Below are 22,819 nucleotides of genomic sequence, written 5' to 3'. Positions count from 1 at the left end.
CAATTGCTATTTTGTTTTTATTACAAGAGAAACGTTAATGCCAAACGATCACATAATAATATTAATTAAATGTTTGCTCTACGGGGATATTGCACAATAAAAGTGTTTATAAGCTCTTCTAAATTTAAATTCTAAGCTATGTCCGCCTCTACCGATATAGTTGCTAGACCAACCAATCTTTCTTCGGTTATTGATGTTCGCAAATAATTTTTTAATCAGTTTAAGCTTGGAAAAACTTCTTTCCGCGACAGCGCCTACCCCAATATGGCTGAACGAGCGCCCTTATTAAGTAGCGCCATGAGGCAGGCTGCTTCTATGCTACACCCTGTCGACGGTAATGCCCCCGGGTGTATGTGCTGGGACGTTCAGGGTACACGAAAAATAATCAGCAATGGCGGAAAAACGGATTTAAGACAGTATCTTGCATCTTTTGAGGCACTGAACAAAAGTGTTAGTATTTATAAACAGCTATTTTAAAAACAAGGGGTAAAATTTATAGAAATGGGTTTAAAAGGGGTACACAAGTGGAAAAAGGTTGGGAACCAATGTTATACAGGGAAGAAACTTAAGAAACATTGAGAAGAGTTAACCAAATAAATCACCAATTCATATATATTATATCGATATGATTGTCACAATGGTAACCTGAAACCTTTTGCGAAGAAAATCGGTCTACAAGCACTTCACAGTTTGCACATCGACGATGTTTCAGCAACTCAAATGTGTCGACAACTTTAAAGATCAAATTATCTTTGATCTTTAAAGGATTTTTTTTTTTTTTTTTGATATGGAAACATAATAGTGAAACTATCATGAACAAATGTGTCCTCTTTTACACATGAAAGAGACAGTAGAAAAATCATCGCCTTTTTCAAATCAAGAAAAACACTTTACAGCTCTTTCTTTCTTGATTCCACAATAAGTGGAATTATCTTTCTTGATTAATCGAAGGAGTGGCTAATGCTACAACAGCAAGACGACGTACGAAATCAATTTTTTTTTCTTTCTTTTCAAAAAAAGACAGAGTGCGACTGCATTTCCATAGAGAAGTAGAAAAATACCTCCATGAAATCCTTTTTAATTGATGGTCTGGGTGTGGTAGTCTTATGGAATTGTTCCCAAGATCACCGTATTTCATCTTGATAGATTTTGTTCTTTATTTTTTTTTTGAGCTTTGTGAAAGCTGGTATCCACGTCCCTCCTTTGCTGATCACGATGAAAGAGCTCAAGACACACATTACGGAACTGTTCGCAAAAGTTAACTAGGCTCCCTCCTCCCCCCCCCCCCTCTCTCTCTCTCTCTCTCTCTTTCTCAAAGGTATGGAGAAGTAAAATATCGATTTGACATTGTTCGCGTCACTCCCGGTGTTCGCATCGATCTTTACTAACTCTGCGAAAGTTTTTGATTTCTTTTTCTTTAAGGCAGTTTTAATCGTACCATGAACATACTCTGTATAGTAAAACACTGAAATGGAAAAATTCATTTGCACACTCACTTGTGTGTGTGTGTGTGTGTGTGTGTGTGTGTGTGTGTGTGTGTGTGTGTGTGTGTGTGTGTGTGTGTGTGTGTGTGTGTGTGTGTGTGTGTGAACGAGCAAAATTAAAACAGCTTTTAATTAGTACTCCACAAAATTATGACGCATAATTCCACTTGTTTTAGTCAAGGTCTATTAACAGCTTGTCTAATCAAATGATCATAATTAATAGAATTTGCTGTTATAAAGAACGGTTTTGTATATAAAAATATCAATAAGTATACATCAGCAAAGCCCCTATAGTTCGGTTTCGAAGATACCCTTTGGTCGGAAAGACCTGGGTTCGAATTTTATCTAGAACGCCAAGCCTCTTTATCAGAGATTCTCATCGGAAAGTGAATTAGCCGGTCTCATACGGCGATGGAATGTTCTTTTCCCCTGTAACTCGGGCCGGTTTTGCGGGTTTTTCAAAACCGGTCAGAAGGACAACACACGCAATATACAGACATATCACACTACTGGAATGAGTATTATCCATCCTATTGCGTCGGTTCTGGTATCAAAAGCTTGCATGGTACGGCATGGGTCTACTCGTAAGCATAGAAACCAGACAGAAACAGTGGTACGTACTGCTGCAGTGTATTAAGACAAATAACGTACAAATATCATAACATACAACACAAATAAATTGTACAAGACAGCATAAGCACTTTATAGAAAATGAGGTGCTTACCAGTTGCGCTGAAGAAGTAGGAATCATATTTTTTTGTCTGGGTGGACTTTATAACCAAAAGATAGTAAGGTAACAACCGTGGTCGAGAAGCGACCTGGACTCGTACCTAAATTTCACCATAGTAACCACAATGCTCGCTTCCTCTAGAGAGGAAATGGTTTGTACAGGCAAATATTTGACATTAAGAAGGGGAAAAGGAAAGTGTATGTTATTTAAAATAAAAAAGTTTTCTTCCTAAACTTCCAATTAACACTCTGAAATTCAGGTACATATGGGAAACAAGATATAATATATTGCACTTCACCTGCACTAATTAAGGGCCATATGCATTTTTCTAAAACGACCCTCTTCAAATTATGCCAGCTGTAAGAAAAGATAAAGTAATCAATTTTATATAATTTTAATGACTTGGAATGGCATCTTTAGGAGGAACTTGCATCTTCAATGAACTTTGAGATGAATAGGATGCCACTTTTCCACTAATGATTTGATTAGATGACATTTTAAAACTATAATATTAACTAAAAAATAATATGTACGCGAATTTCAGTAATTTATTTAGGCTATGGAGCTGAGAATGTTTAAATTATATTTTATTTTGTACTTTTAAAAAAGAAAGCGAACCTCTACAGATGACTCGTTTACTGTTTTAACACTTTCAACATCGAATGTTCCATTGATTTGATTTTTTTTAACTCATTAAAATTTGTAAAACTATTGCACGTTTTATCACTGTGGATGGGGGGATACGGATTAACAATCTCACTCTACAGGAAACCTTGCTCTAAAGATCAAATATGGAATTTTTCAAGCCACTTCAGGTTTCCATTAAGCAAAGTGATGATCTCGCATCGAGCGAAAGAAATCGTCTACTATTTAAAGATTTGCATAAATATCAAAGTCACAATGGAATTTGAACCCATGACCAGTTAGAAGAAAACGTTATTCTATTCGACAAACGAAGTCGACTACTAATTATTTAGTTACTAGAGATTTGCTTTAAAAATATGATGCGTAGTTAATTTATTTCAATTTGTACACCTAAGTACAGCTTATGTAACATTACCTTGATTACCTTGATGGACTCGTGTTTCACTTAGGATTTCTCTATGAGTGTAGGTCACAAAGATGCCTCCAACGATCTCGATCTTGAGCCTCTCTCTTTCATGTTATACCCATAGATTTCACTCGTGGATCTTCCCATCTTGTAGGTGGTCTTCCTGTTTTCTCTTTATTCTTAGTTGCCAGTTGAGTATTCTATATGTCCATCTGTTATCGTCGAGTCTGGCTATGTGACCTGCCCATCTCATCTTGCTTTCATATACTGCCGTTACTACATCTTTTATGCCTGATCTCTTTCTTAGTTCCGTGTTTCTAACATGCTCCATTCTGCTGATGTTACAAATCCTGCGTTCTACTGCGCTGAGTTATTCTGAGAGTCTCTTCTTCTTTTCTTGTCGTGTTCCATGTTTCTGATCCATATGTGTGAGTGATGGTAGAATATCACTATTAAATAGTTTTGCCTTCGGAGAGATGTCAAGATTTGGACCAGTAAATGTTTCTTTTAGTCTGTTGAATAATAGCCATGCAGCTTTCTTTCTTTTTGCTAGTTCTTCAGATAAATCGTTATTCATTCTTTGTCCTAAGTACTTGTATGAGTCAACTTGTTCCATAGGGATGTTATCAATACATAGGTGACTGTCACTTGTGTAGATGTTTTTGATCCGTTTTGTTTTTTCTAGATTCATTTCTAAGCCTATTTTACTGCTGTTTGTGTATACTTTTTCACCCATTTCTTCTAGGTCTTTTGGGTTGTGGGATATTAGTACTAGATCATCGGAAAACATAAGAATTTGTTGTTTTTCACCATCTATGCTTATTCCTCCGTTTAGGTCTTTTTTTTTTTCAGAATGTATTCTAAAATGCTGGTAAATAGATTTGGGGAGATCACATCACCTTGGCGGACCCCTCTCTTATATATATATATTTATAGGTTAATCAAATAGGGTTATTTGTGTGGTCTGATTTTTGTTAATTTCTTTTATCATGTGGATATAAGTAGGGTCCACATTTATTTCCAGTAAGGCACTGATGACTGCATTGTGTTCTATGGTATCAAATACTTTTTTAAAATGAAATCAATAAAGAGGTAACATAGAGGGATTCGATATTCTCTGCATTTTTCTGTTAGTTGTGAAATGACCTGGATATGATCTATTGTGGAGAAGCCTCTTCTGAATCCTGCCTGCTCTCTGCTGGAGTTGTCTTCTAGAGTGTTTTGGATTCTGTTCAGTATTACTCTGTTCATGATCATATATATGCGAGAGAGTAGACAGATTGGACGATAGTTTTTTATGTCTTCCTTGTTCCCTTTTTTGAAAGAAGTATGGTTTTTGAGGTTTTCCATTCCTCTGGAATCTTTCTTTCTTTGAAGTACCACGTGAATCTGGCAGCCAAGGCTTTGAAAATGATTGGTCCACCTTGTTGGATTTCTTCAGCCTTAACATGATCACGTCCTGAGGCTTTACCGTTACTCATTTTCTTAAGGGCATGTTCTATTTCATCTGGAAGTACATCTGGTATATTGCTTGGTTTTGGAATGATAGATTCTGAAACTTGGCACTTAGTTGCATAGAGATCATTATAAAAATTCTGCACAATTTCTTCTATCATTTTTCTATTAGTATGTTTTTCTCCATTTTGATCCTGTAAAGCAGTTGGAATTGACTGTTTAAAATTTAAGTCTTTCTCTATTTTGTTCAGGCTGGTTTTTGCCTGTACTGCTTCTCTTAATTTTTGTATCCCGAAAGCTTTGTAGTCTTCTGGAATTCTTTTCCTTAGTAACTTAGAGATAATTTTGTATTCTAGAAATATTTCTTCAGATTTCTTCAGTTCTTTTCTCTTTTTCAGTAGTTCTATAGTTTGAGGTGGGAGTCGTTCTCTTTTCTTTTGTTTCTCTGATTTTTTCTTGCGCTCGTTGAATTTATTAATAAAGTGAATATAGTCATCATTTATGTAACAGTTTTTAATAGTCCATTCGGTCTCTTCTATGTACTCCCTGAACTTGTGGTAGTCTATTTGTTTGGGTTGTCTTTTATGGTTTGATGTTGCCCTGATATGTTGTTCTTTTTTGCGGTCTCTTCTTATAATGGCTCTGAGGAGTCTGTGGTCAGAATCTATGTTGAAGTATGTTTCGCCTATTGTACCAACAGTTTGTACCAATCTTTTACAGTCTGTTAAAATGTAGTCAATTTCATTTTTTGTGTCTCCATTCGGTGATTGCCAAGTTCATCTTCCTAGGCGTTTGTTGAAAAAAGTGTTCATGATAAAGAGTTGTTCAGCTGCAGCAAATTCAGCTAATCTCTCTCCTCTTCTATTTCTTTCTCCTAGGCCATGTGGTCCTATAAACGTTTCATTTTCTTTTCCACATCCTATTTTGGCATTAAAGTCACCACCAACGAATCTATATGTTGACTTGTAATTTAATTCCTATTCAAGATTCATGTAAAAATTTTCTACTTCTTGATTATCAGCTACAGATGTTGGAACATAGCAGGATATTAATTTTATTGTGATATTGTTCTCTATTCCAATTACCAGTACACCTATTCTTTCAGATATGATGTTACAAGAAAGGATCGACTTGGTGAGCTTAAATTTAACAATGAAGCCCACTCCGTCTTGTTTGCCATTGTTTGAGGATGCCGAGGAGTATCTGTGAGCCATTGTACCATCTTGCTGTCAGTTCTTTCAATCTTTTTGTTTCATTCACTAGCAGGATATCCAAGTTGATATTGGTTAGTTCTTTGATTAATAAATCTATTCTGCAGTCTCTTGCCAAAGTTTGAGGATACTGATTGCCATTTTCATAGATTTAAGAGGCGGCCTGTTTTCATCTGCGAGAATCTTAGCACCCCTGGCCACACTCGGTGCCTTACCGCCGCTGTAGAAAGATGAGTGTGGGCCGCGCAGAACTCGGGGCCATTTCTGTTGTTGTTGTAGTGGCATCTTTGCTGTGGTCGCATATATTATGTAACATATTAATTTTGAATTCATCTAGTTATGCTCCATCTTCGAATTGTGAATAATACGTAAAGGAATATTTGCTACAATGAAAAGTTTTAAACGGTTTGAAACCATCATTTCCTATTCATTACTCAAGTTTAAACTGGTTTGGTTTGTTTCATACTCGTTGATCTCGTTTCCCTATTGGTTAGCGTATCCGTTCTCCAATCAACAGGCTGCGCTTCGAATCCCGCGTGGGGATGAATTTCATCTCCCAGATTGAGACCACCTCCAATGGGAGGTGGTCTCAATCCTGAATTGTCTTGAAAAAAAATTCCATGTTTGATATCTCTAGAATAGGGTTACTAGATTTAATAAAAATAGAAAATATCCTTACTTTATCCATCTACTGTAGGTTTACAACATTTTGTGGGTGGGGTATGCCACCTTTACCACGAGTTACCTTGGCCTTGCACTATCTGTAGGATCAGCTAGACTTGTATCACTTGCAGGCGCAAACTTGACTTGTTTGTCTGTTTGCTTACTTGGGAAATGGAGTAAAACCAGGTTTAAAATTGCTTGGTATTTTTAACATTTACTATACCCAAGGTAAAATACCTTCTATATATATATATATATATATATATATATATATATATATATATATATATATATACAGTATATATATATGTGTGTTCTTTTTTTTTTTACTTCATTGTGAAATCACAAAGTTAATCATCATACCCATTAAATATACGAATTTGAGTCTCTTTGCTACTGTTTACTCCTCTACTTTGTGTTAAGATTCTATACAGCCTTACTCACTTCCTCACTCACCATATCCACATACGTGTGGTTGTTGCTTCTATTTAGTATAAAACTTTCCCGCTGTTCTGCTGTTTTTTTAAAGTTTTCAAAGTTTCTGACAACTCAATTATATTTATTTATTTACTTAAATGAAAATTCTTGATAATATCATGAACCTAATTTCCATTCCAGTATCGATGGCTGGTCTAGATTGGTTGTTTAGCTATTTCTATATTTAATAGACTTCAGCAGTCTATAGTTATGCATGATGCTCATGACTCTCTTTCATAATAAACCAGCCAAGATTTACACTGGAAGATGAGCTAAAAACGATAATTAGTTTAGAAAAATACAACGTGTATTTAATGATAAAGGTAAGAAAGGGGAGAGAGAGAGAGAGAGAGAGAGAGAGAGAGAGAGAGAGAGAGAAAAGAAACATTTAAAATAAGTTTTAATCTTTAGGAAAAAATGCAAAAGGAAACTAAACATGCATTCTTGTTTGTTTGTTTTTTCTCATGAAAAAGGAATAATATTTTTATTGTTCATAACATTAACTTCAATGACATACACAATGAAATGATTATTATTAAATACCTTTTAATGGTGCATCAGGAGTATTTGGTTGGCTTCCCAAAGAGTGGTCGTCAAATACTGCTTCTGGGGGTGACAGGACAGACGTTATCGTTGTTGTAGATACAGTACAAGTGTGCAGTGTCTGGTTGTCGCCATGGGAACTGGAAGATGGATCGGCAGGATTTTCTTCGTCTTCTGCAACTCGGCCATCACTTTCGTCAATAATTAAAGGATTGTCGTCATCTGGAATTGGTAGCAGATGCTCTTCATAGGTCAAAGGTCTCTTAGGGGGTTCTTGTAATTTAGCTACGAGAATAGCATAGCGTCTGGGCTGCGTCGTATCGACAGGAGTAACAACAGGGAGCACTGCTGTAGCCGGACAGCATAAGGAGAATACTTCTTGAGAAGATCCTTCTATTGTATTTACCTGTGGGATCGGGTTTACTGGACTGTTTTGAGGACTTGGTTCAGGGGTGTGACTAATGACATCTGTACTCGTACTCACAGAAACCGTTGACTCCTGGGATGTATTTGGTGGTTCTTCAGGGAGATTCTTTTCTTCTTCTACTTCTTCTTCTTCTGCCTCCTCCTCCTCCTCCTCTTTGACTTCTTCCTCTACTTCTTCTTCTTCTTCTTCTTCTTTAACTTTTTGTTCTTCAGACAGTTGTGGTTCTTGTTCTGAGTCGACGATGGATTGAATGTTGGCACATGCCTCCTCTAGTTTCATGAGGTTTTCAACATCGTACGGTTCATTTTTTGCCTTCGATGATGTGTCTCCTTCCTGTTCTTCTTCTTTATCTTCTTTCTCTTCTTTGTATTCCTCGAACACCTCGTCTGATCCCATAGTAACACCATCACCCGCCTTGGTTACGTCTTCAGTTTTTACTTGATTCACTTCGTCATTGGCAGTCATTGCATCTTCAGCAGAATCAGATAGATGCGAATCGTCTTTAAGATCACCGGGAGAAGAAATATCTTGATCGTCCAGACGTTCTTCCTTACTAGCCGTGCCAGGAGACACAATTGGAGAACGGAGAGGGGATCTATCAGTACTTCCACACGAACTAGACGATGCACTCAGCGTCACCACATCTTTCCATGAGCTAGTTACATTGCCCGATGCTGATTTGTCAAGATTGCTCTTATCAAAAAGGTCTTCGAACATGGGTTTATCTTCTGATTCTCCGTAAAGATTCTGAGAGCTTCCGAAGTCTCCGGACAAACTTCGTAAGGCGGCCTCGGCTTCTTGTATTCGTTTAGTGTCTTCGTCTACTTCCATACTTTCTTCTACTCGTGCAATATGGTCCGTTGTGGTTTGCGTTTGTGAAGTGTTGTTTGCTGGTTGTTTTCTTTTATTTCCTGAAATGTTCGTTTTTGCGGTCTCTTTTTGATCAGATTTCTGATTTTCTAATGTACAATGTTCTCCCTGACTACTAGATGCGCTTTTTTGACTTTCTGTTTCTGTTACTTCCAATGGATGTGCAGGAAGCTCTTTAATTGCACTACTAGGCTTGTGAGTTTCTTCATGAGTAGGGTTTTCGAGTTCTCGTTGCTTATCGGAAGCTTTTCGGTCAGCAGCAGTGGGCTTAATTTCACTGGTCTCACTAGAGGTCGCTGCTTGTCGTTTGTCACTTCTGCGGCCCTTTGTTGATGAATCGTGGTCGATACCGGAGAGTTTGCGTTTCTTGGCTGCTAACGGACATCCAGCAACCCTAGAAGAAAAAAAAAAGTCAGATGTGCAGAGACATTATTTTTATTCGCTTCTTACATGTTTTAAATGCAGATTACATATGCAAATGAAAGCAAATGCGTCCTCTTTATCCATCATTTATTAGATGCTGTCTGGCATCATAAAAATAAACTGTGATATATTAATTATTGAAGATTGTATCAGTACATCACAACATTTCTACACTGCACATTTATTGCAGAGAATAATCATTCGACAAATTCAAAATAGGTTACTAACTAGCATAACAAAATAACAAATTCTGCTTAGGTCTTCTTGAACAATTCAACTGGTTAATGAAATTAATACTCGAAAGTGATCTAGATCACTGAATAGATCATTCTTAAAGGTCACAAAAAAATTCGGTAAAATCTTTTGAAATACGTGTATGTAATGATTTGAAACGGTCTAATCATTCTGAATAATGTAATGATTTTGAAAATATAATCATATTTCAAAACTATTATGAATAACTACTTCAAAATGCAGCGAAATTTACAGTAATCTTGGAATCAAAATTTGTCTTTCGCGCACACTTTATCATCAAAATATCAGATAATGATTACATCAGGAGACTCCATATGTCTAAAAACGTTTACTGATCTGTCGAACAATCTGAATATTCTGCATACATCAGAGTTTTTTTTTTTTAAATGTTTCGTGTTAATTTATATGTTTCATTGAATTAGATTTAACTCCTTAAATTCAACTAAGTACATTAAGAGAATCAATATATTAAATGAATATCAAAATACACGACTTGCAAAATAAGACTTACGTTCGGTGTTTAGAAAACTTTCCCGTTACGTGACCCGATCCATCGCATCCTCTAGTTGGACAGCTGGAAAAGGGAAATTCATTGTATCTCAAATAATGTTATTTTGAATTTTATCAAGATAAAACTATCAACTACCAAGATGGAAAGTACACAGTCTCTAAGTTTTACAAAGTGGGGTGGACTGGGAAGTTTTGATAAACACCAAGAACAAAAAAGATATTAAAGCAACTGGCTTTAATAACATTTTTGTTTTAGGTGTTCATCAGAACTTCTAAGTTCCTTCGTTGTTTTATTCCATACAATAGACGAATTAATAATGGCTGTCATTACATCTTCAGCAGAATCAGATAGATGCGAATCGTCTTTAAGATCACCGGAAGAAGAAATATCTTGAAACGTCCGCATCGTTCTTCCTTACTAGCCGTACCAGAAGACGCAACTTATTTATTTATTGATTTTGTAGCGATTGTTTTTGTTTATTATTAATTTTTGTTTAATATAGCCTTATGGCCACGGTAACTGTTTTCTTCTATTTAAGCTATAGATCTTATAGAAAAGTTTCGGGTTTCATCTGAAACATTAATATTTTTTAGTTAACGAATGACCGAATTAAACGAATTAATTGTAAAGAGATATTTACGATTTGAATGAATCGTGGTATCATTTACCAAACTACTTGTTAAAGAATATCATTCAGCTGAAAGAATTCACTCCAAATGATACCTACCATATTGTTTCCTGAGGTGATCCTGAAATAAATACAAACCAGGAATGAGTCCTTTTGTTTTAACCGAACATATATTTCAGTTTATTTAATACACCAATTAAATTTTAAAATTATATATATTGAAATTTGTATAAGTAGGCTATGCAAAAGATCTTTGTTATTATTAGTTTCGATTAGCTATTAAATAAAATTAGAAAGAATGAAACTCCATCTTGCGTTATTGTTATTTGGAAAAAAATATGTAATGGCTTTCTTACATATAACTGTGATTCAAAAAAAAAAAAAAAAAGAAAGAAAGAAACAGTATCACCTGCACGCTATAAAATTGAATGTTAGCTATACACAGGGTGTCCACATTGGATCTCCCTAGATTTAAAAAATAGAAATGCGGAAATATGTAAGATTTTGGTTGTCAAACGTTCCAGAGATTGTAGAGTCTCATCCAGAATTTTTTTTTTTTTTTTTGTTTTACATAAACGTTTTGATTTCTACACCATGGTTCATACACGAAAATAGTAGTAACACGTCGAAAGTTGAGAGGTCCAATGCGGACACCTTGTATTAAATACGCGGTCTATATCACTAACTGGACAACATATTAAGATGATCTCTCTCTCTCTCTCTCTCTCTCTCTAACTCAAAGTCTGTAATGAGCAGCCTATATAATAAACAACAGGATCCACTGTCTAGCGGCCTGCTAGTTAGTGGTTCTCGTTAAGGAGAAAAACACCTTTTTTCGGAGGCTAAAACATGTCGATTTATCTATTCACCATAGGGTATCTTCAGTTTCTAAACGATGAGCAACAGCTGGTAATTCACCTTGGACACTATAAAAACATTCTTCTCATTAAAGGACCCAAAATAGCCCCTAAATGAGTAGTTTTTTAACCAGTATTGACGAAACGTGTCTATTATATATATACACGCAACTGCTTGAAAATAAGTCAATGGATACCCTTATTAATGGATTATTAAGGTGCATCGTGCCATGTAACGAGTCACGCGTTTGAAGCCGGTATTAATTGGACAAATATGATGCTCCCAAGTCAGTGCATCTGTGTCCGGCCAACTATGTGTGTGTGTGTGTGTGTGTGTGTGTGTGTGTGTGTGTGTGTGTGTGTGTGTGTGTGTGTGTGTGTGTGTGTGTGTGTGTGTGTGTGTGTGTGTGTGTGTGTGTGTGTGTGTGTGTGTGTGAATTGGAAATCAATCAACCTGAAAACATATTTGCTATCTGCTGCTAGACAATAAAGTGTTCTTAAAGCCAATGTGTTGCTTATAAGCACCATAGAGTCTTTGCTAATTAGAATGTTCTTCCACAATGGTTAAAATTGTGCCAACAAACACAAAAATGTATTATTGAATTATGTAGGAAGGCTTATGATAGCTCTTGTCTGCGTTATGTAGCTTTATTTATTGCTCGCCAATACATCAAAGAAGGTTGAAAATTGGGCAACACAAACATTAAACACAGAAAGTGATGTGAAGATAGCACTACAGTATAACCTTTCCCGCTGTCTGACTAACAAAGTCCTTAATGGAGTTTTCCAAAAAGACAGTGGAATTAAAATTAAAAAATATAATTTTTAATATATAAAATGACAAGTGACGCTATTAGTTTTGTAATCATTATCAACCTTAAGTATATTTTTTATGAGTTAGTAAGGATGCATTCACAATCTTAGAGATTAAAATGAGAAGAATGCATTTTGGAAAAAAGAATATCGCTTAAATCTTATCAAGATACTAAACTGCAGAATGTATGGTCCGAGATATACATGTGGTCCCGATATACAAGTATTAAAATTGGCTCCCAAGGCTCTTCGAGGTAACGTCCAATGTATATATTTTTTATCACTATGAACCAGGTTAGGTGAGGAAATCAAATCCTGTTAATATTATTTCATTAAAATAAATTAGTGATTAAAATTACAGCAAGATATGTTGAAGCCTTGTTGCGACGTTACTACTCTTACATGCTTGTTCGCCAAAGAGTCGCCAACTGGAGAAACTTTTTCTGGATTTTTTTTTCCCGGCGGATTACTGAGTTGGTCAATTTCAACTCTCTAACACAGATAAGATTTTTCTCCCCGAAACTCGTGTTTTCAATTCCACAACTCAAACATCGAATGTAGCATTCACACTATTTCAGGCATCAGTGCGAGCCTGGGTTTAAGATCTCGAGATAGCAGCAGCAGTTACCTGCGATTCTCTCTTCCCAAAATCATCGTTATCCATTGACTTCGATTATGGCTAAGGATGAAGTTACACTTTACTTAATCTATAATTTTCGCATAAAAAATGAATCACTTCGCTTCACTTATGCTGAATAACGCTCTAAAGTTTTGACTGGGTGCGTTGAAATAACTTTTGCACTTAACTATTGCAAAATTATTTCTATTTCTGTGATCATGGAATCATTTTAAAATGCTGAAAACATGTTACTGTAATCAGTGTTCATAATAATAAATGTTCCAAAATATAATATATATTTAATACAAACTACAGTGATATGAAGAAAATGAAGAAAACTTTGCATTGAGGAGAACTGTTTGCTCATTCGGACCTGGAAGCAAAAAGCGGCACTTACTGAGGACAGATGGATTGGACCATGAATGGACAGATGGATTTCGCCTTAATCGATTAGTATCTTCAGCTGTGATTAGTGCTTGTAAGCTTCCATTAGTTGAAATAGTACAATCTGACTATGAAAATGTTCGAGGTGGTTAAGTGGTAATATCGTCTCCGGTAATAAAATGTACCTTTAGGGAGTTTTAAAAATACCAATGGTGTTATGCTAAAGTTCACTTCAAGAGCTGTAGGCCTGAACCATATTCCTTGTTGATTAAAGGATTGGGAATTATTTTTTCATTATTTCTTACCAACGGAAGAGTAGGAGTGACGGTGTCTGTGTAGCCCTCATGAAATGGTATTTACTTCTAGATGGCTAGAAGAAAAGTTATATGTTCGATTCGGATAGGCGATTTTAGGAACTTTTACTTCGGCCGATTCCAGAGTTAGTCGATCTATAGCAAACATACAAGTTAGTTTCCCTTCTATATAACAATTACAGCAAGATATACTCCTCTAAATTTTGGAAAAGTTCTACACTTTTTCGAGTATATATTATATATCCGAACTTACACTAGTTCGGATATATAATATATACTTTGTAAAGTTTAGCATTATGAGATGGGCGATATTTTTCTGCCGTAAACTGAAGGCTTTGATTCATTAATAGCTTGAATTCATTGTTAATGATAGCCTAAAGGGCGGAGACCGACGATCTTCAGAAAAAATTCTTAGGACTAAAGGAGCTCTGCTAACTCCTTTTTGGTTTAAAAAAAAAAGGCATTAAAAGAAAAGTATAATAGGAAGCGCCATCTGACTGGAACAGTAACTGTCTGAACCAGCAATCAGTAACTAGAAGCACAGATTGATAACGCCTAATATCGAGATTTTTCATACTAGCGTTGAACGACATTTTTATATTTGTATTCAAAGTATCGCCTTTAAAAGTTGAAACGCAACATAAAGTGGTAAAATAATAATAATATTTTCAGATACTTTAAATATGTTAATAAATATGCATACTTCTACAAATTGAATTAGGATTATGAAGTTGGACCAAATGTATACCCTCGAGTATACATAAAAAAAGATGAGGGCAGATGGATTGGACGATGAATGAACAGATGGATTTCGCGCTAGTCGATTAGTTTTAATTGATAGCTCAACAGTTTTTTCCCTCTTTCCTTCCAGCTTGTGGTTTGTTATGTTTCTGAAAAAATATGCGCTATTAGTAAAGGGTAAACCTCTGCGACCTGTTTTACCCCTTTACAAATATTTAAATATAAGTTTTACATTTTCATTTATTTATTTTATATTTTTAGTACTTCCTAATTTTATGACTACATATAAGCTAGATGTATTATAAATATATATGCATTTTTAAGTTGCAAACCAATATAAAACAGTGACAGGTAATCAAAAAGTAGTGTTTTGCTGAAATATCACTATTTTTATAGCGATATTTCGAATTATAGCAGTATTTTATCGAAAAGAGATTCATAATACTGACTAAAGCTTCTTTGTTTACAAACACGTGCTAACAGTTTTTATTGCTTACAAAATGCCATCTAAATTGTTATAACTAAAATTGCATTTTCAAGTATTTATTTCAGGAAATAGAACTATGGTTTAGGAATATTTAAATTTTCCTTCAACATGCACTAAAAAAAGTAAGAAACTCGACTGTTTTACTACAGTTTCAAAATAACTATGCTCTTTCAAATATCGGAAAACTATTGTATTTGTTTTCAGTGTTTGCTGCACTTCGTTCCAGAAAACGGAAGATGAAGAATGATTGATCACTATAGAAAGAGGGCAGCGTTGCCATGGTAATATTTACCTGGAGGAGGCTTCGATCGAGTGGTTCTTCTGATATCGTCAGCCTGGAAAAAAAAGTTAGATCATAGGAGTAAATATACGGACAAAGAGCAATTGCAAGTACTATTTATATATAATTAAGTTTACAAATATCTACAACTATGTCACTAGAGTAAAGCATTTCTATAGAATTGACATTTAAGAGAGCTAGAATAAATCGTTCACTCAAAGTAGAAAACAGAAGCAGAAGGAGTTTCAGATTGCTAAATTACTCCTCCTAGTTTGGGAAGAAAATTATCACATAATACATTTATCAATAAGTTATGTGGAGGTTCCAATGAGGTTTTATCATACACTGCCCTATTATGTATTAAGTTATTAATCAGTTCGTGGAATTACAGCATATTTAAATCATCCGAAAGCAAACATATAATCAGGCAGACTTCGTAAATCGAAAGAGACAAGAAAATGCAAAAAATGGTTGTTCCTTCGTAGCTTATTAGGGGAGCCTTTCGATTAGGAATTCAGTGTTGAGGTTCATACTATCAAGCTCCATAGCTTCGATTTCCATGGACGGACTGTTGCATACAAGCGAAACTTCACTCTCCGGCTAATTCCCGGGTTCAATTGGTGTGGTGTAGTAGATACCTGTTGTTTACCTGTTGTAAAGTTATAATATGCAGTGACCAGTCACGACATCTTCAGACGAGGTGGACTTATTTGGATATGACGGCAGCTATATCCAAAGAAAACTTAATTTACCAAAGTGCATCCTTGCATCTGTATGTAAGGATGTACTTCTGTATATAAGTGTGGTGATAGCAGCGTTATGATAGAGGCGCTTCGCCTGTGACAAGGATTGTTACAGGATTGTCACTACTATGACTAGGATTACGAATCCTTGTCATAGTAGTCGAGAAAACGAATATCGACATTTCGAATAATTTTGTATTGTCTCGGTGGATGATGAATTTCATCGGTGTGAGACTACAGCCCCTCTTATCATCAGCTCGAAGCGGGTCGAAAAAGTTCCACGTTTGGTCTCTAGAGCAGGATATCCGTACTATGTGAAAAAAGGCAAAAAAATATAAATTAATAGAAAAAATCCTTTGCTCACGAACTGTAATAATGTGCTTTAGATTTATAACCGTTCATGGTGGAATTACATAAAAGAAAAGACGATCCAGAAAGTATCAATATGGTAAGGCATGTTTAACTATGAGTATAATAACCGGGACGATAGGGTTTGAGGAAGTGTGAGAATGCACAGTTCAGAATGACCTGCATAGAAGACCCACCTGAACCATATAGGACAGTCGGGAGAATAATAACTAAGGCAATGCGATCTGTGAATGGCATGTTGTGTTCTTCTGTAGCTTTTGCTTGTTTTGTGGGATAAGAAATCAGCAGAGTTTCCAGAAGGAGAAAATCCTTAAACCGCCGTATGAGACACACCAAATCAGCTTAAAATCAGTAATAAAGATTTCTTCGCACCCTAGACGGAATTCGAGCTCAGGTCTTTCCAACCAAAGGGCATCGTCGAAACCGACTTAGCTATAAAGGCTCGTTGGAGATGGAAAGGTATATTGAGGCTTGTGAAAATAAGGAATAGTTGAAACTCAGGTATCAGCATATTTTCACAACTGTGTTTTCTCTGAAAACATCTCACATCTTGATTAATTTATCATTATTTATAATCAATAAAATTCCACTGATTGTTAACATTTTACTGTCTCACATACACAGCTGTCTTCCTTTTTACCTAAAACTTAAAACTTCGAGCCATATTTAAAAAATGCAACTCTTAATATTAGTATTAAACAAGAAAGATAAGTAAAATATGATCTTCTTTGTCAATGTTAACCAGCATGTTATTAAATATGAATAAATATGATGAATAATTTTGCCATTAGAATAAAAAATGTTTTATAATATGTGGCTAGTTGCATAACCTCTCTCTTCATGCATCTTCCTCAGTGAGAGGGTGCAGCACCATGTCCTTCCAGTTCTCTCTGTTGTTTCTACATAGCCATGTGATCCTGTCCATGATCTTACATCTTCAAGCCATGTCCTTCGCTTTTTACCTTTTCCCTTCTAAAACGGTTAGTAACCTCTGTCCTGCTGAACCTCTCAGTACATTCTTTGTAGGATATCTGTATTTGTCACATGTTCTGTCCATGAGATTTTCAGAGCACCTATAGCACCACATTTCCACTCTCTTCTTGAATATCCAGGTCTCACTTCCATATGTGAAAACTGCCGACACTAATGTTCTTATAATTCTTTTCTTTGTCTCGATACCCGCAAAACTTCTGAGCAGATCTTTATTTTTCCAGAAGGCATCTTTAGCTATGGCTGTTCTTATTTTTATTTCTTTATCTTGCTTTCCATCTGCAGGAAAGTAGGTGCCTCTCGGAATTCAACCATGAGGGAGCATAAAGAATTAGTAGATATAATACTCGCCATTTGCCTTGTTTTTCTTTTGAATTTTTCATAAGAAAAACAAACACCGTAACGGTAAGTAACAATCCAAGAAGCTTCCAGATTAAAGTACATTGGTTTCTTGTTTACATTCACTAATCAGTTGTATCATAGCTATCGTTCGTTGTGGCTGAAGACAACAACAGTGATGATCGAGTAACAGTTCGATTATTTGATGTTTCTTAAAAAAAACAATATAATTCCATAAATATTGTTTTTTTATCATATTACTGTACTACTACTACTTTTGTTTACTTTTGAAGGTTCGATAAAGATTAGTGTCATTTAGGTTCCAATTTTATCTAACATTCCAATAATTTAGACTACAAGGAAAAAAAAACAAATATTGAGTCATATTAGATAGCTGAGATTTTCTAAATTTGAAACACAACTTAACGCTTGCCTAGTATGTATTCCAAACATTCACAGCTAAGATTAATTTACTGTTAGGAATGAAGAAAATCTCCGTTACAAAGGGGTATAACTGGGATAGCACTTGTGCCTACATGAAAACAGCCAAGTTGGAAAAAAAACCCATACAAACCGACTGGGTTGGCCGAGCGGTTAGGGTATCAGCTCTCCAGCCAAAAGGCTGCGGGTTCAAATCCCCCAGTGAGCATGGATGTTTGTGATTGTCTGTGGAAACAGTAGTGATGGTGGCGGGGGGTAGATGGCGTTGGTGTAGTTGTAGTTGGTGGATTGAGTGCTGGAGACAGAGTTGTAGAGTAGATGCCCTCCCTCGATGAGTCTTTCGACTCCCTAGAGGTGTCACTTAATAATAATAAAAGCGAAGTTAACTGGATTCACTAACAATATTTATAATGACTGAAATGTAAAAGGTTAGTCATTAACTTTCTATAGTGGAATTTTTTTTCACACTTCTATAAATATGTTTCTAGTCGTAATTTTACAATTTTTGTCTGATTTTTAGATAAATAAAAAAACTTTTTTTTCAGAAACAGTTGAATAATAATCACGTTTTCAAAGGTAGGTTTTAATTTTTCTGAAAACTCAATGATTGTATTACTTCGATTAATTATACGTTGAGATTAATATTTATAAATAGTATTATTATTTCTATTTTCTTTATATTGAAAATATCATCTAAGTAACAACAACAACAACATCAATTTGCTAATCCTTGTAATGAACCTTAGAGAAATATTGTGTTCATTAAAAATACAAATGCACAGAAATTATTTAACGAGATTTGCTAAGTTTTGGTTAACGTACTTTTGAAAAGCTTCCCCCCAGTCACACACACACACACTTATATGTCACTTATAACTTCAAGGAATGTTCTTAATGTATTCTCGGTTAATCAAGCTGCAAAAAACTATTATTAAACAATTAATGTTAATACATGAAATTTTTATAATCAATTAAGGTAATTTTAGAAGTTTCTCTAACCAGTTTCCAGACGGAATTGTGATTTGATTGATAACAACTGAAGTGCTTACCTTGCTCATTCTGTAGGGACATCCACTGTGAATGACCTAATGAAAAAAAATTTTAAAAATTAATATAAACAAAGAAACGCTCATTAGTGGTTTTTAGAATAAAACGCAGAATTAGTGAGATGTTTGTTTTGTGTGTGAAAAAAACTCAGAGTGAAATTTTAATTCTCCAAGGCTGTGTTTTAATTAAGAAACAGGTAATTGCCAATTTTAAAAAATTATTAGCAATAATTTATTATGTCAATATTATTCAACAATGACTACCTAGCTCAAAAGCTAACTCATATCTTTAAAATCACCGAGACGGATTTAAATATTATTATTATTATTATATGAAAATTGTCTACCACTTGAAGACTTTCACAAACACTCATGCCGCAGTGAGATACGAACCTACATCCTGTTGTAACTCAAGTTTCTAAACGATCGTGAATAGGGAGATGTTTCATAGCTTATATAGAGTTCTGGAATAATACTATGAACCATATATGGATCTAATGATCATTATATGGTTCACAGCATTCAACATTCCTAAGACTCTTCTATACCAAATGAACCTTAGCGGAATACGCACCGTTATTGTCTTTATTATCAAAAGTCTGTTTTATTCAGTTGTGGATTTGAGACGGCACAAGGGAGGTAATAGCTCCTCTCTTCAATAAATTTTAATATATATCTGAAAAAAATATTTTTAATCATAATTCTAATTAAAAATTATAAAGAAACATTATGAGTGAAAAATTAAGGTGATTTATACTAATAAAAGAAGAAATGTTTAAGACAATTTTATATTTTTTCACTTAGTCAGTCGTTCCCTACAACCCAATATTTTAATCGTTCTTTCCAAAAATAAATTCTGAATCCCCATTGATTTTTTTTAAAGAGAACATTACATACAACGTTGGGCAATGAATAATATTAAGAAGAAAAAGTCAGAATATTCAAAAATCTTATTGAATTGGATACGCCATCTATTATTGAAAACTGAATAGCATTATATTATCAATAGATGATCTGCTTAATATGACATCAATTTACGATCATCATAACAAATAATGAAAACTCAGTAAATCGAATTATTATCATTTATTTAGAAGATGAAAAAGAATAAACATTTCCCTTCCACCATTAAACCATATAAAAACTTCGTCACCTGTAAAAATAAATTCTGAAATTTTCATTAAGAAAATAATGAAAGATTTCGAACATCGTTAACATTCACTTTATATAACTTTCGCCTCTACCTTCATTACAAGATGTATTGAAGGGGGGGGTTTTGAAAGGGTATAAAATGTTGTGGTTTACTAAGAGGAACGCGTTTGATTCATGGTGTCCAGCATCTTTGTATCACAGAAATAAATGCGTACAGATTTGCACTGAAATTCTTTAATTCTCTTTAAAGTATTTATGCTAAATGAAAAAAAAATCTGATACCACGACTGAGCGTTCACTTTTTCCCAAGTGTACTGACAGTAGTGTAACTGAAGTATCTTAAAAGCTTTCTTTGTTCCTTGCTAAATCGGCAGGGTTCACCATCTTCCTTCTACATTTATATTCCTCCCAAACACCCCGCTCTTATTTTCCAATCATCGAACCGGTTGGCGTCAGTTCTACAGAACCATCTCACCCCATCTCTCCCTCCTCCTTCTTCTCCCTTCTATCCTACTCCAGGCCACTGACACGGCGGCTGGATAAAAGCGTAATTAGCGAATCGATTGCTCCGTCAGGGAGTGGCAGGTCGACAACCGCTATTGATTAGCAAGGCGAAAGAGTAAACTTCTAGTGAAAGACTGAAACATTGAAGCCGAGAATAGCAAGATCCATCAGAGATTAGTACATCGAAAATATTTCGCTACGAAAAAAAAAGTCATGAAAATCCATGCTGACTTCAGAGAAACTCATTCCCAACAGCTGAGCCTTTCAGAACTAACCACTCAAGACTAACACCCTTTACGATATGTGATGTTAATTTTCATACTGAACTTCCCCGTGTTATTGCTAAAGTTGACTTCGTTTTTACGATTTATTACGTACGAGTTGATTTTTAACCACTAGACCTCATAGAAGATTGTCTGTTTTTGAGATGTATCTCCTCATGTATGCTTTATTTTCGCTAATTTTTTAAAGAATATTTATTAATATTACTTTAGGTTTGGCCTTTTTGCCTTCGATCAATGAAATGCAGATTTCTGGTAGTAGTAGTAGTGTGAACTTACCTGCTATTGGGTTTAATCACTCTTCTTGTGTTGTCGAGAATATAATGAAATAGAGAACTGTCTATTTTTTGAAGTACATTTTTCCAAGTGTCTATTCGTATCTCACTAGTGCTGTTTGCATAAATCTCATCAAAAAACATCATCTTATAAGAAGTCCAATACGGTTGTGGAATTTAACTCTCAGATATTGCACATTAAAAAGACGATATTATCTGCGTTCTAAAAATTTGAGAAATATCCATAACGCAAAAAAAAATCATATTCACAGCCTTCACTGTACAAAGTTCTGGCTTTATTCTCTTGAACCAAGGTCTACTTGGTTCAAATACACCTTGGTTCTAATCTGTGTACTCATATACGAATAATGTATTTTTCCCCTCCAAAAAAACCTTGTCTCTATTTATTGAAACATTCTTAATTCTCTAAGACCATAAGTATCCTCATGGTAGATGCTCGTTCAGGAGCACCACTTGGTGACAGTATCACTTATTTCTTGGTAGTTTGTCGTGTCTCTAGATCGCGTGTGTTCGCTAGTTTGTTTACAAGTTTTGAAGGATGAATGGAAGGCGAAAAAAATACCACTTGCGTACGAGACGACTAAACTCACTCACCTTCAGTGCTGAAAGGTCTCGATAAAAGTTCCTCTCGTAGTGCGATAGCATCGAACCGAGGTTCTTTTCAATTTAAGGATATCGTCTCCACCGACTAAACTACGAATGTTCAGCTTATGACAGCATCCATGCATGCTGAAATCTAAAATATGTATATCCTAAAACACATATGCCGAAACAGGCTTAAATATTTCATAACGGTTGCAGATCGCTCGATAAATACTCCAATAGAGGTTGACTTCACGGCTTTGTTTATCTCATTTGGTCATTTGCTAACTACACTCGCAAGGGCGCCCGCCAGCATTTTACTATCCTTAAGAAAATCGACAATAATAATAATAATAATAATAATGTTGTTGTTGTTGTCGATTTTCTTAAGGATAGTAAAATGCTCTTTTATTATTATAACTATTGTTTAGGAACACATATATTTGTGAAAAATGCAATATACTTACCAAACGACGGAATGAATTCAATAAATTTTCCGAAACTTTGCGAACATCGAATAAATTAGTTACAATTGTACTTGATGACAGTGAAGTAAATATAACTGTTTTTGCATCTGCTATAATAGGAAGTTTTTATTACTCAAACTTATTGCATCATTCCGGTTGGTAAATATTTATCATTATGTTTGAGCTGGAAGCGCATTCCTCTTGAAAGGAATAACGACTGTTTCATGCTGAGTTATTTTTCATGTAACGTTAGCTCATGATTTTGTTGTCGTCTGCTTTAAAAATTGGCATTTCTAAAATCAATGCTTTTTAATGGGACACGATAAGATTGTTATATGTATTCTTACAAGCCGAAACCATTTCTAATTATTTCATTATCGAACAAA

The 22,819-nt window shown here is 35.0% G+C and overlaps 1 protein-coding gene and 1 long non-coding RNA gene across 7 annotated transcripts in view; one reads left to right on the top strand and one right to left on the bottom strand.

Annotated features, from left to right (window-relative positions):
• The window catches only part of LOC150108173 (uncharacterized), a 38,636-nt gene extending 23,381 nt beyond the window's left edge, over nucleotides 1-15,255 (top strand). Inside the window, exon 3 of the long non-coding RNA XR_016548119.1 lies at nucleotides 15,148-15,255. This is a non-coding gene — a long non-coding RNA (uncharacterized LOC150108173). The remainder of the gene's footprint in view (nucleotides 1-15,147) is intronic.
• The window catches only part of LOC150108172 (uncharacterized), a 318,721-nt gene extending 296,148 nt beyond the window's left edge, over nucleotides 1-22,573 (bottom strand). For 2 of the 6 annotated variants that reach the window (XM_090390634.1, XM_090390631.1), the window contains exons 1-6: nucleotides 21,979-22,095; nucleotides 19,155-19,190; nucleotides 15,236-15,278; nucleotides 10,828-10,849; nucleotides 10,101-10,163; nucleotides 7,615-9,305 (exon numbers count right to left, since the gene is read on the bottom strand). In XM_090390634.1, the coding sequence (XP_090246760.1) occupies nucleotides 7,615-9,305; nucleotides 10,101-10,163; nucleotides 10,828-10,849; nucleotides 15,236-15,278; nucleotides 19,155-19,190; nucleotides 21,979-22,029 (1,906 nt within the window). In that variant the 5' untranslated portion in view covers nucleotides 22,030-22,095. Of the gene's footprint in view, nucleotides 1-7,614; nucleotides 9,306-10,100; nucleotides 10,164-10,827; nucleotides 10,850-15,235; nucleotides 15,279-19,154; nucleotides 19,191-19,725; nucleotides 19,805-21,978; nucleotides 22,124-22,433 lie in introns of those variants that run through there. The other 4 variants (XM_090390632.1, XM_090390635.1, XM_090390630.1 and 1 more) reach the window with 4 other exon arrangements.
• Nucleotides 22,574-22,819: the final 246 nt, after the last annotated feature.

Source organism: Typopeltis vanoorti, chromosome 3 (genome assembly GCF_054136105.1).
Source record: "Typopeltis vanoorti isolate ZY-2024b chromosome 3, IOZ_Tvanoo_1.0, whole genome shotgun sequence".
Classification (NCBI taxonomy): Eukaryota; Metazoa; Arthropoda; class Arachnida; order Uropygi; family Thelyphonidae; genus Typopeltis; species Typopeltis vanoorti.
The sequence above is the reverse complement of the archived record's forward strand: the minus strand, read 5'-3'. Positions and strand labels throughout refer to the sequence as shown.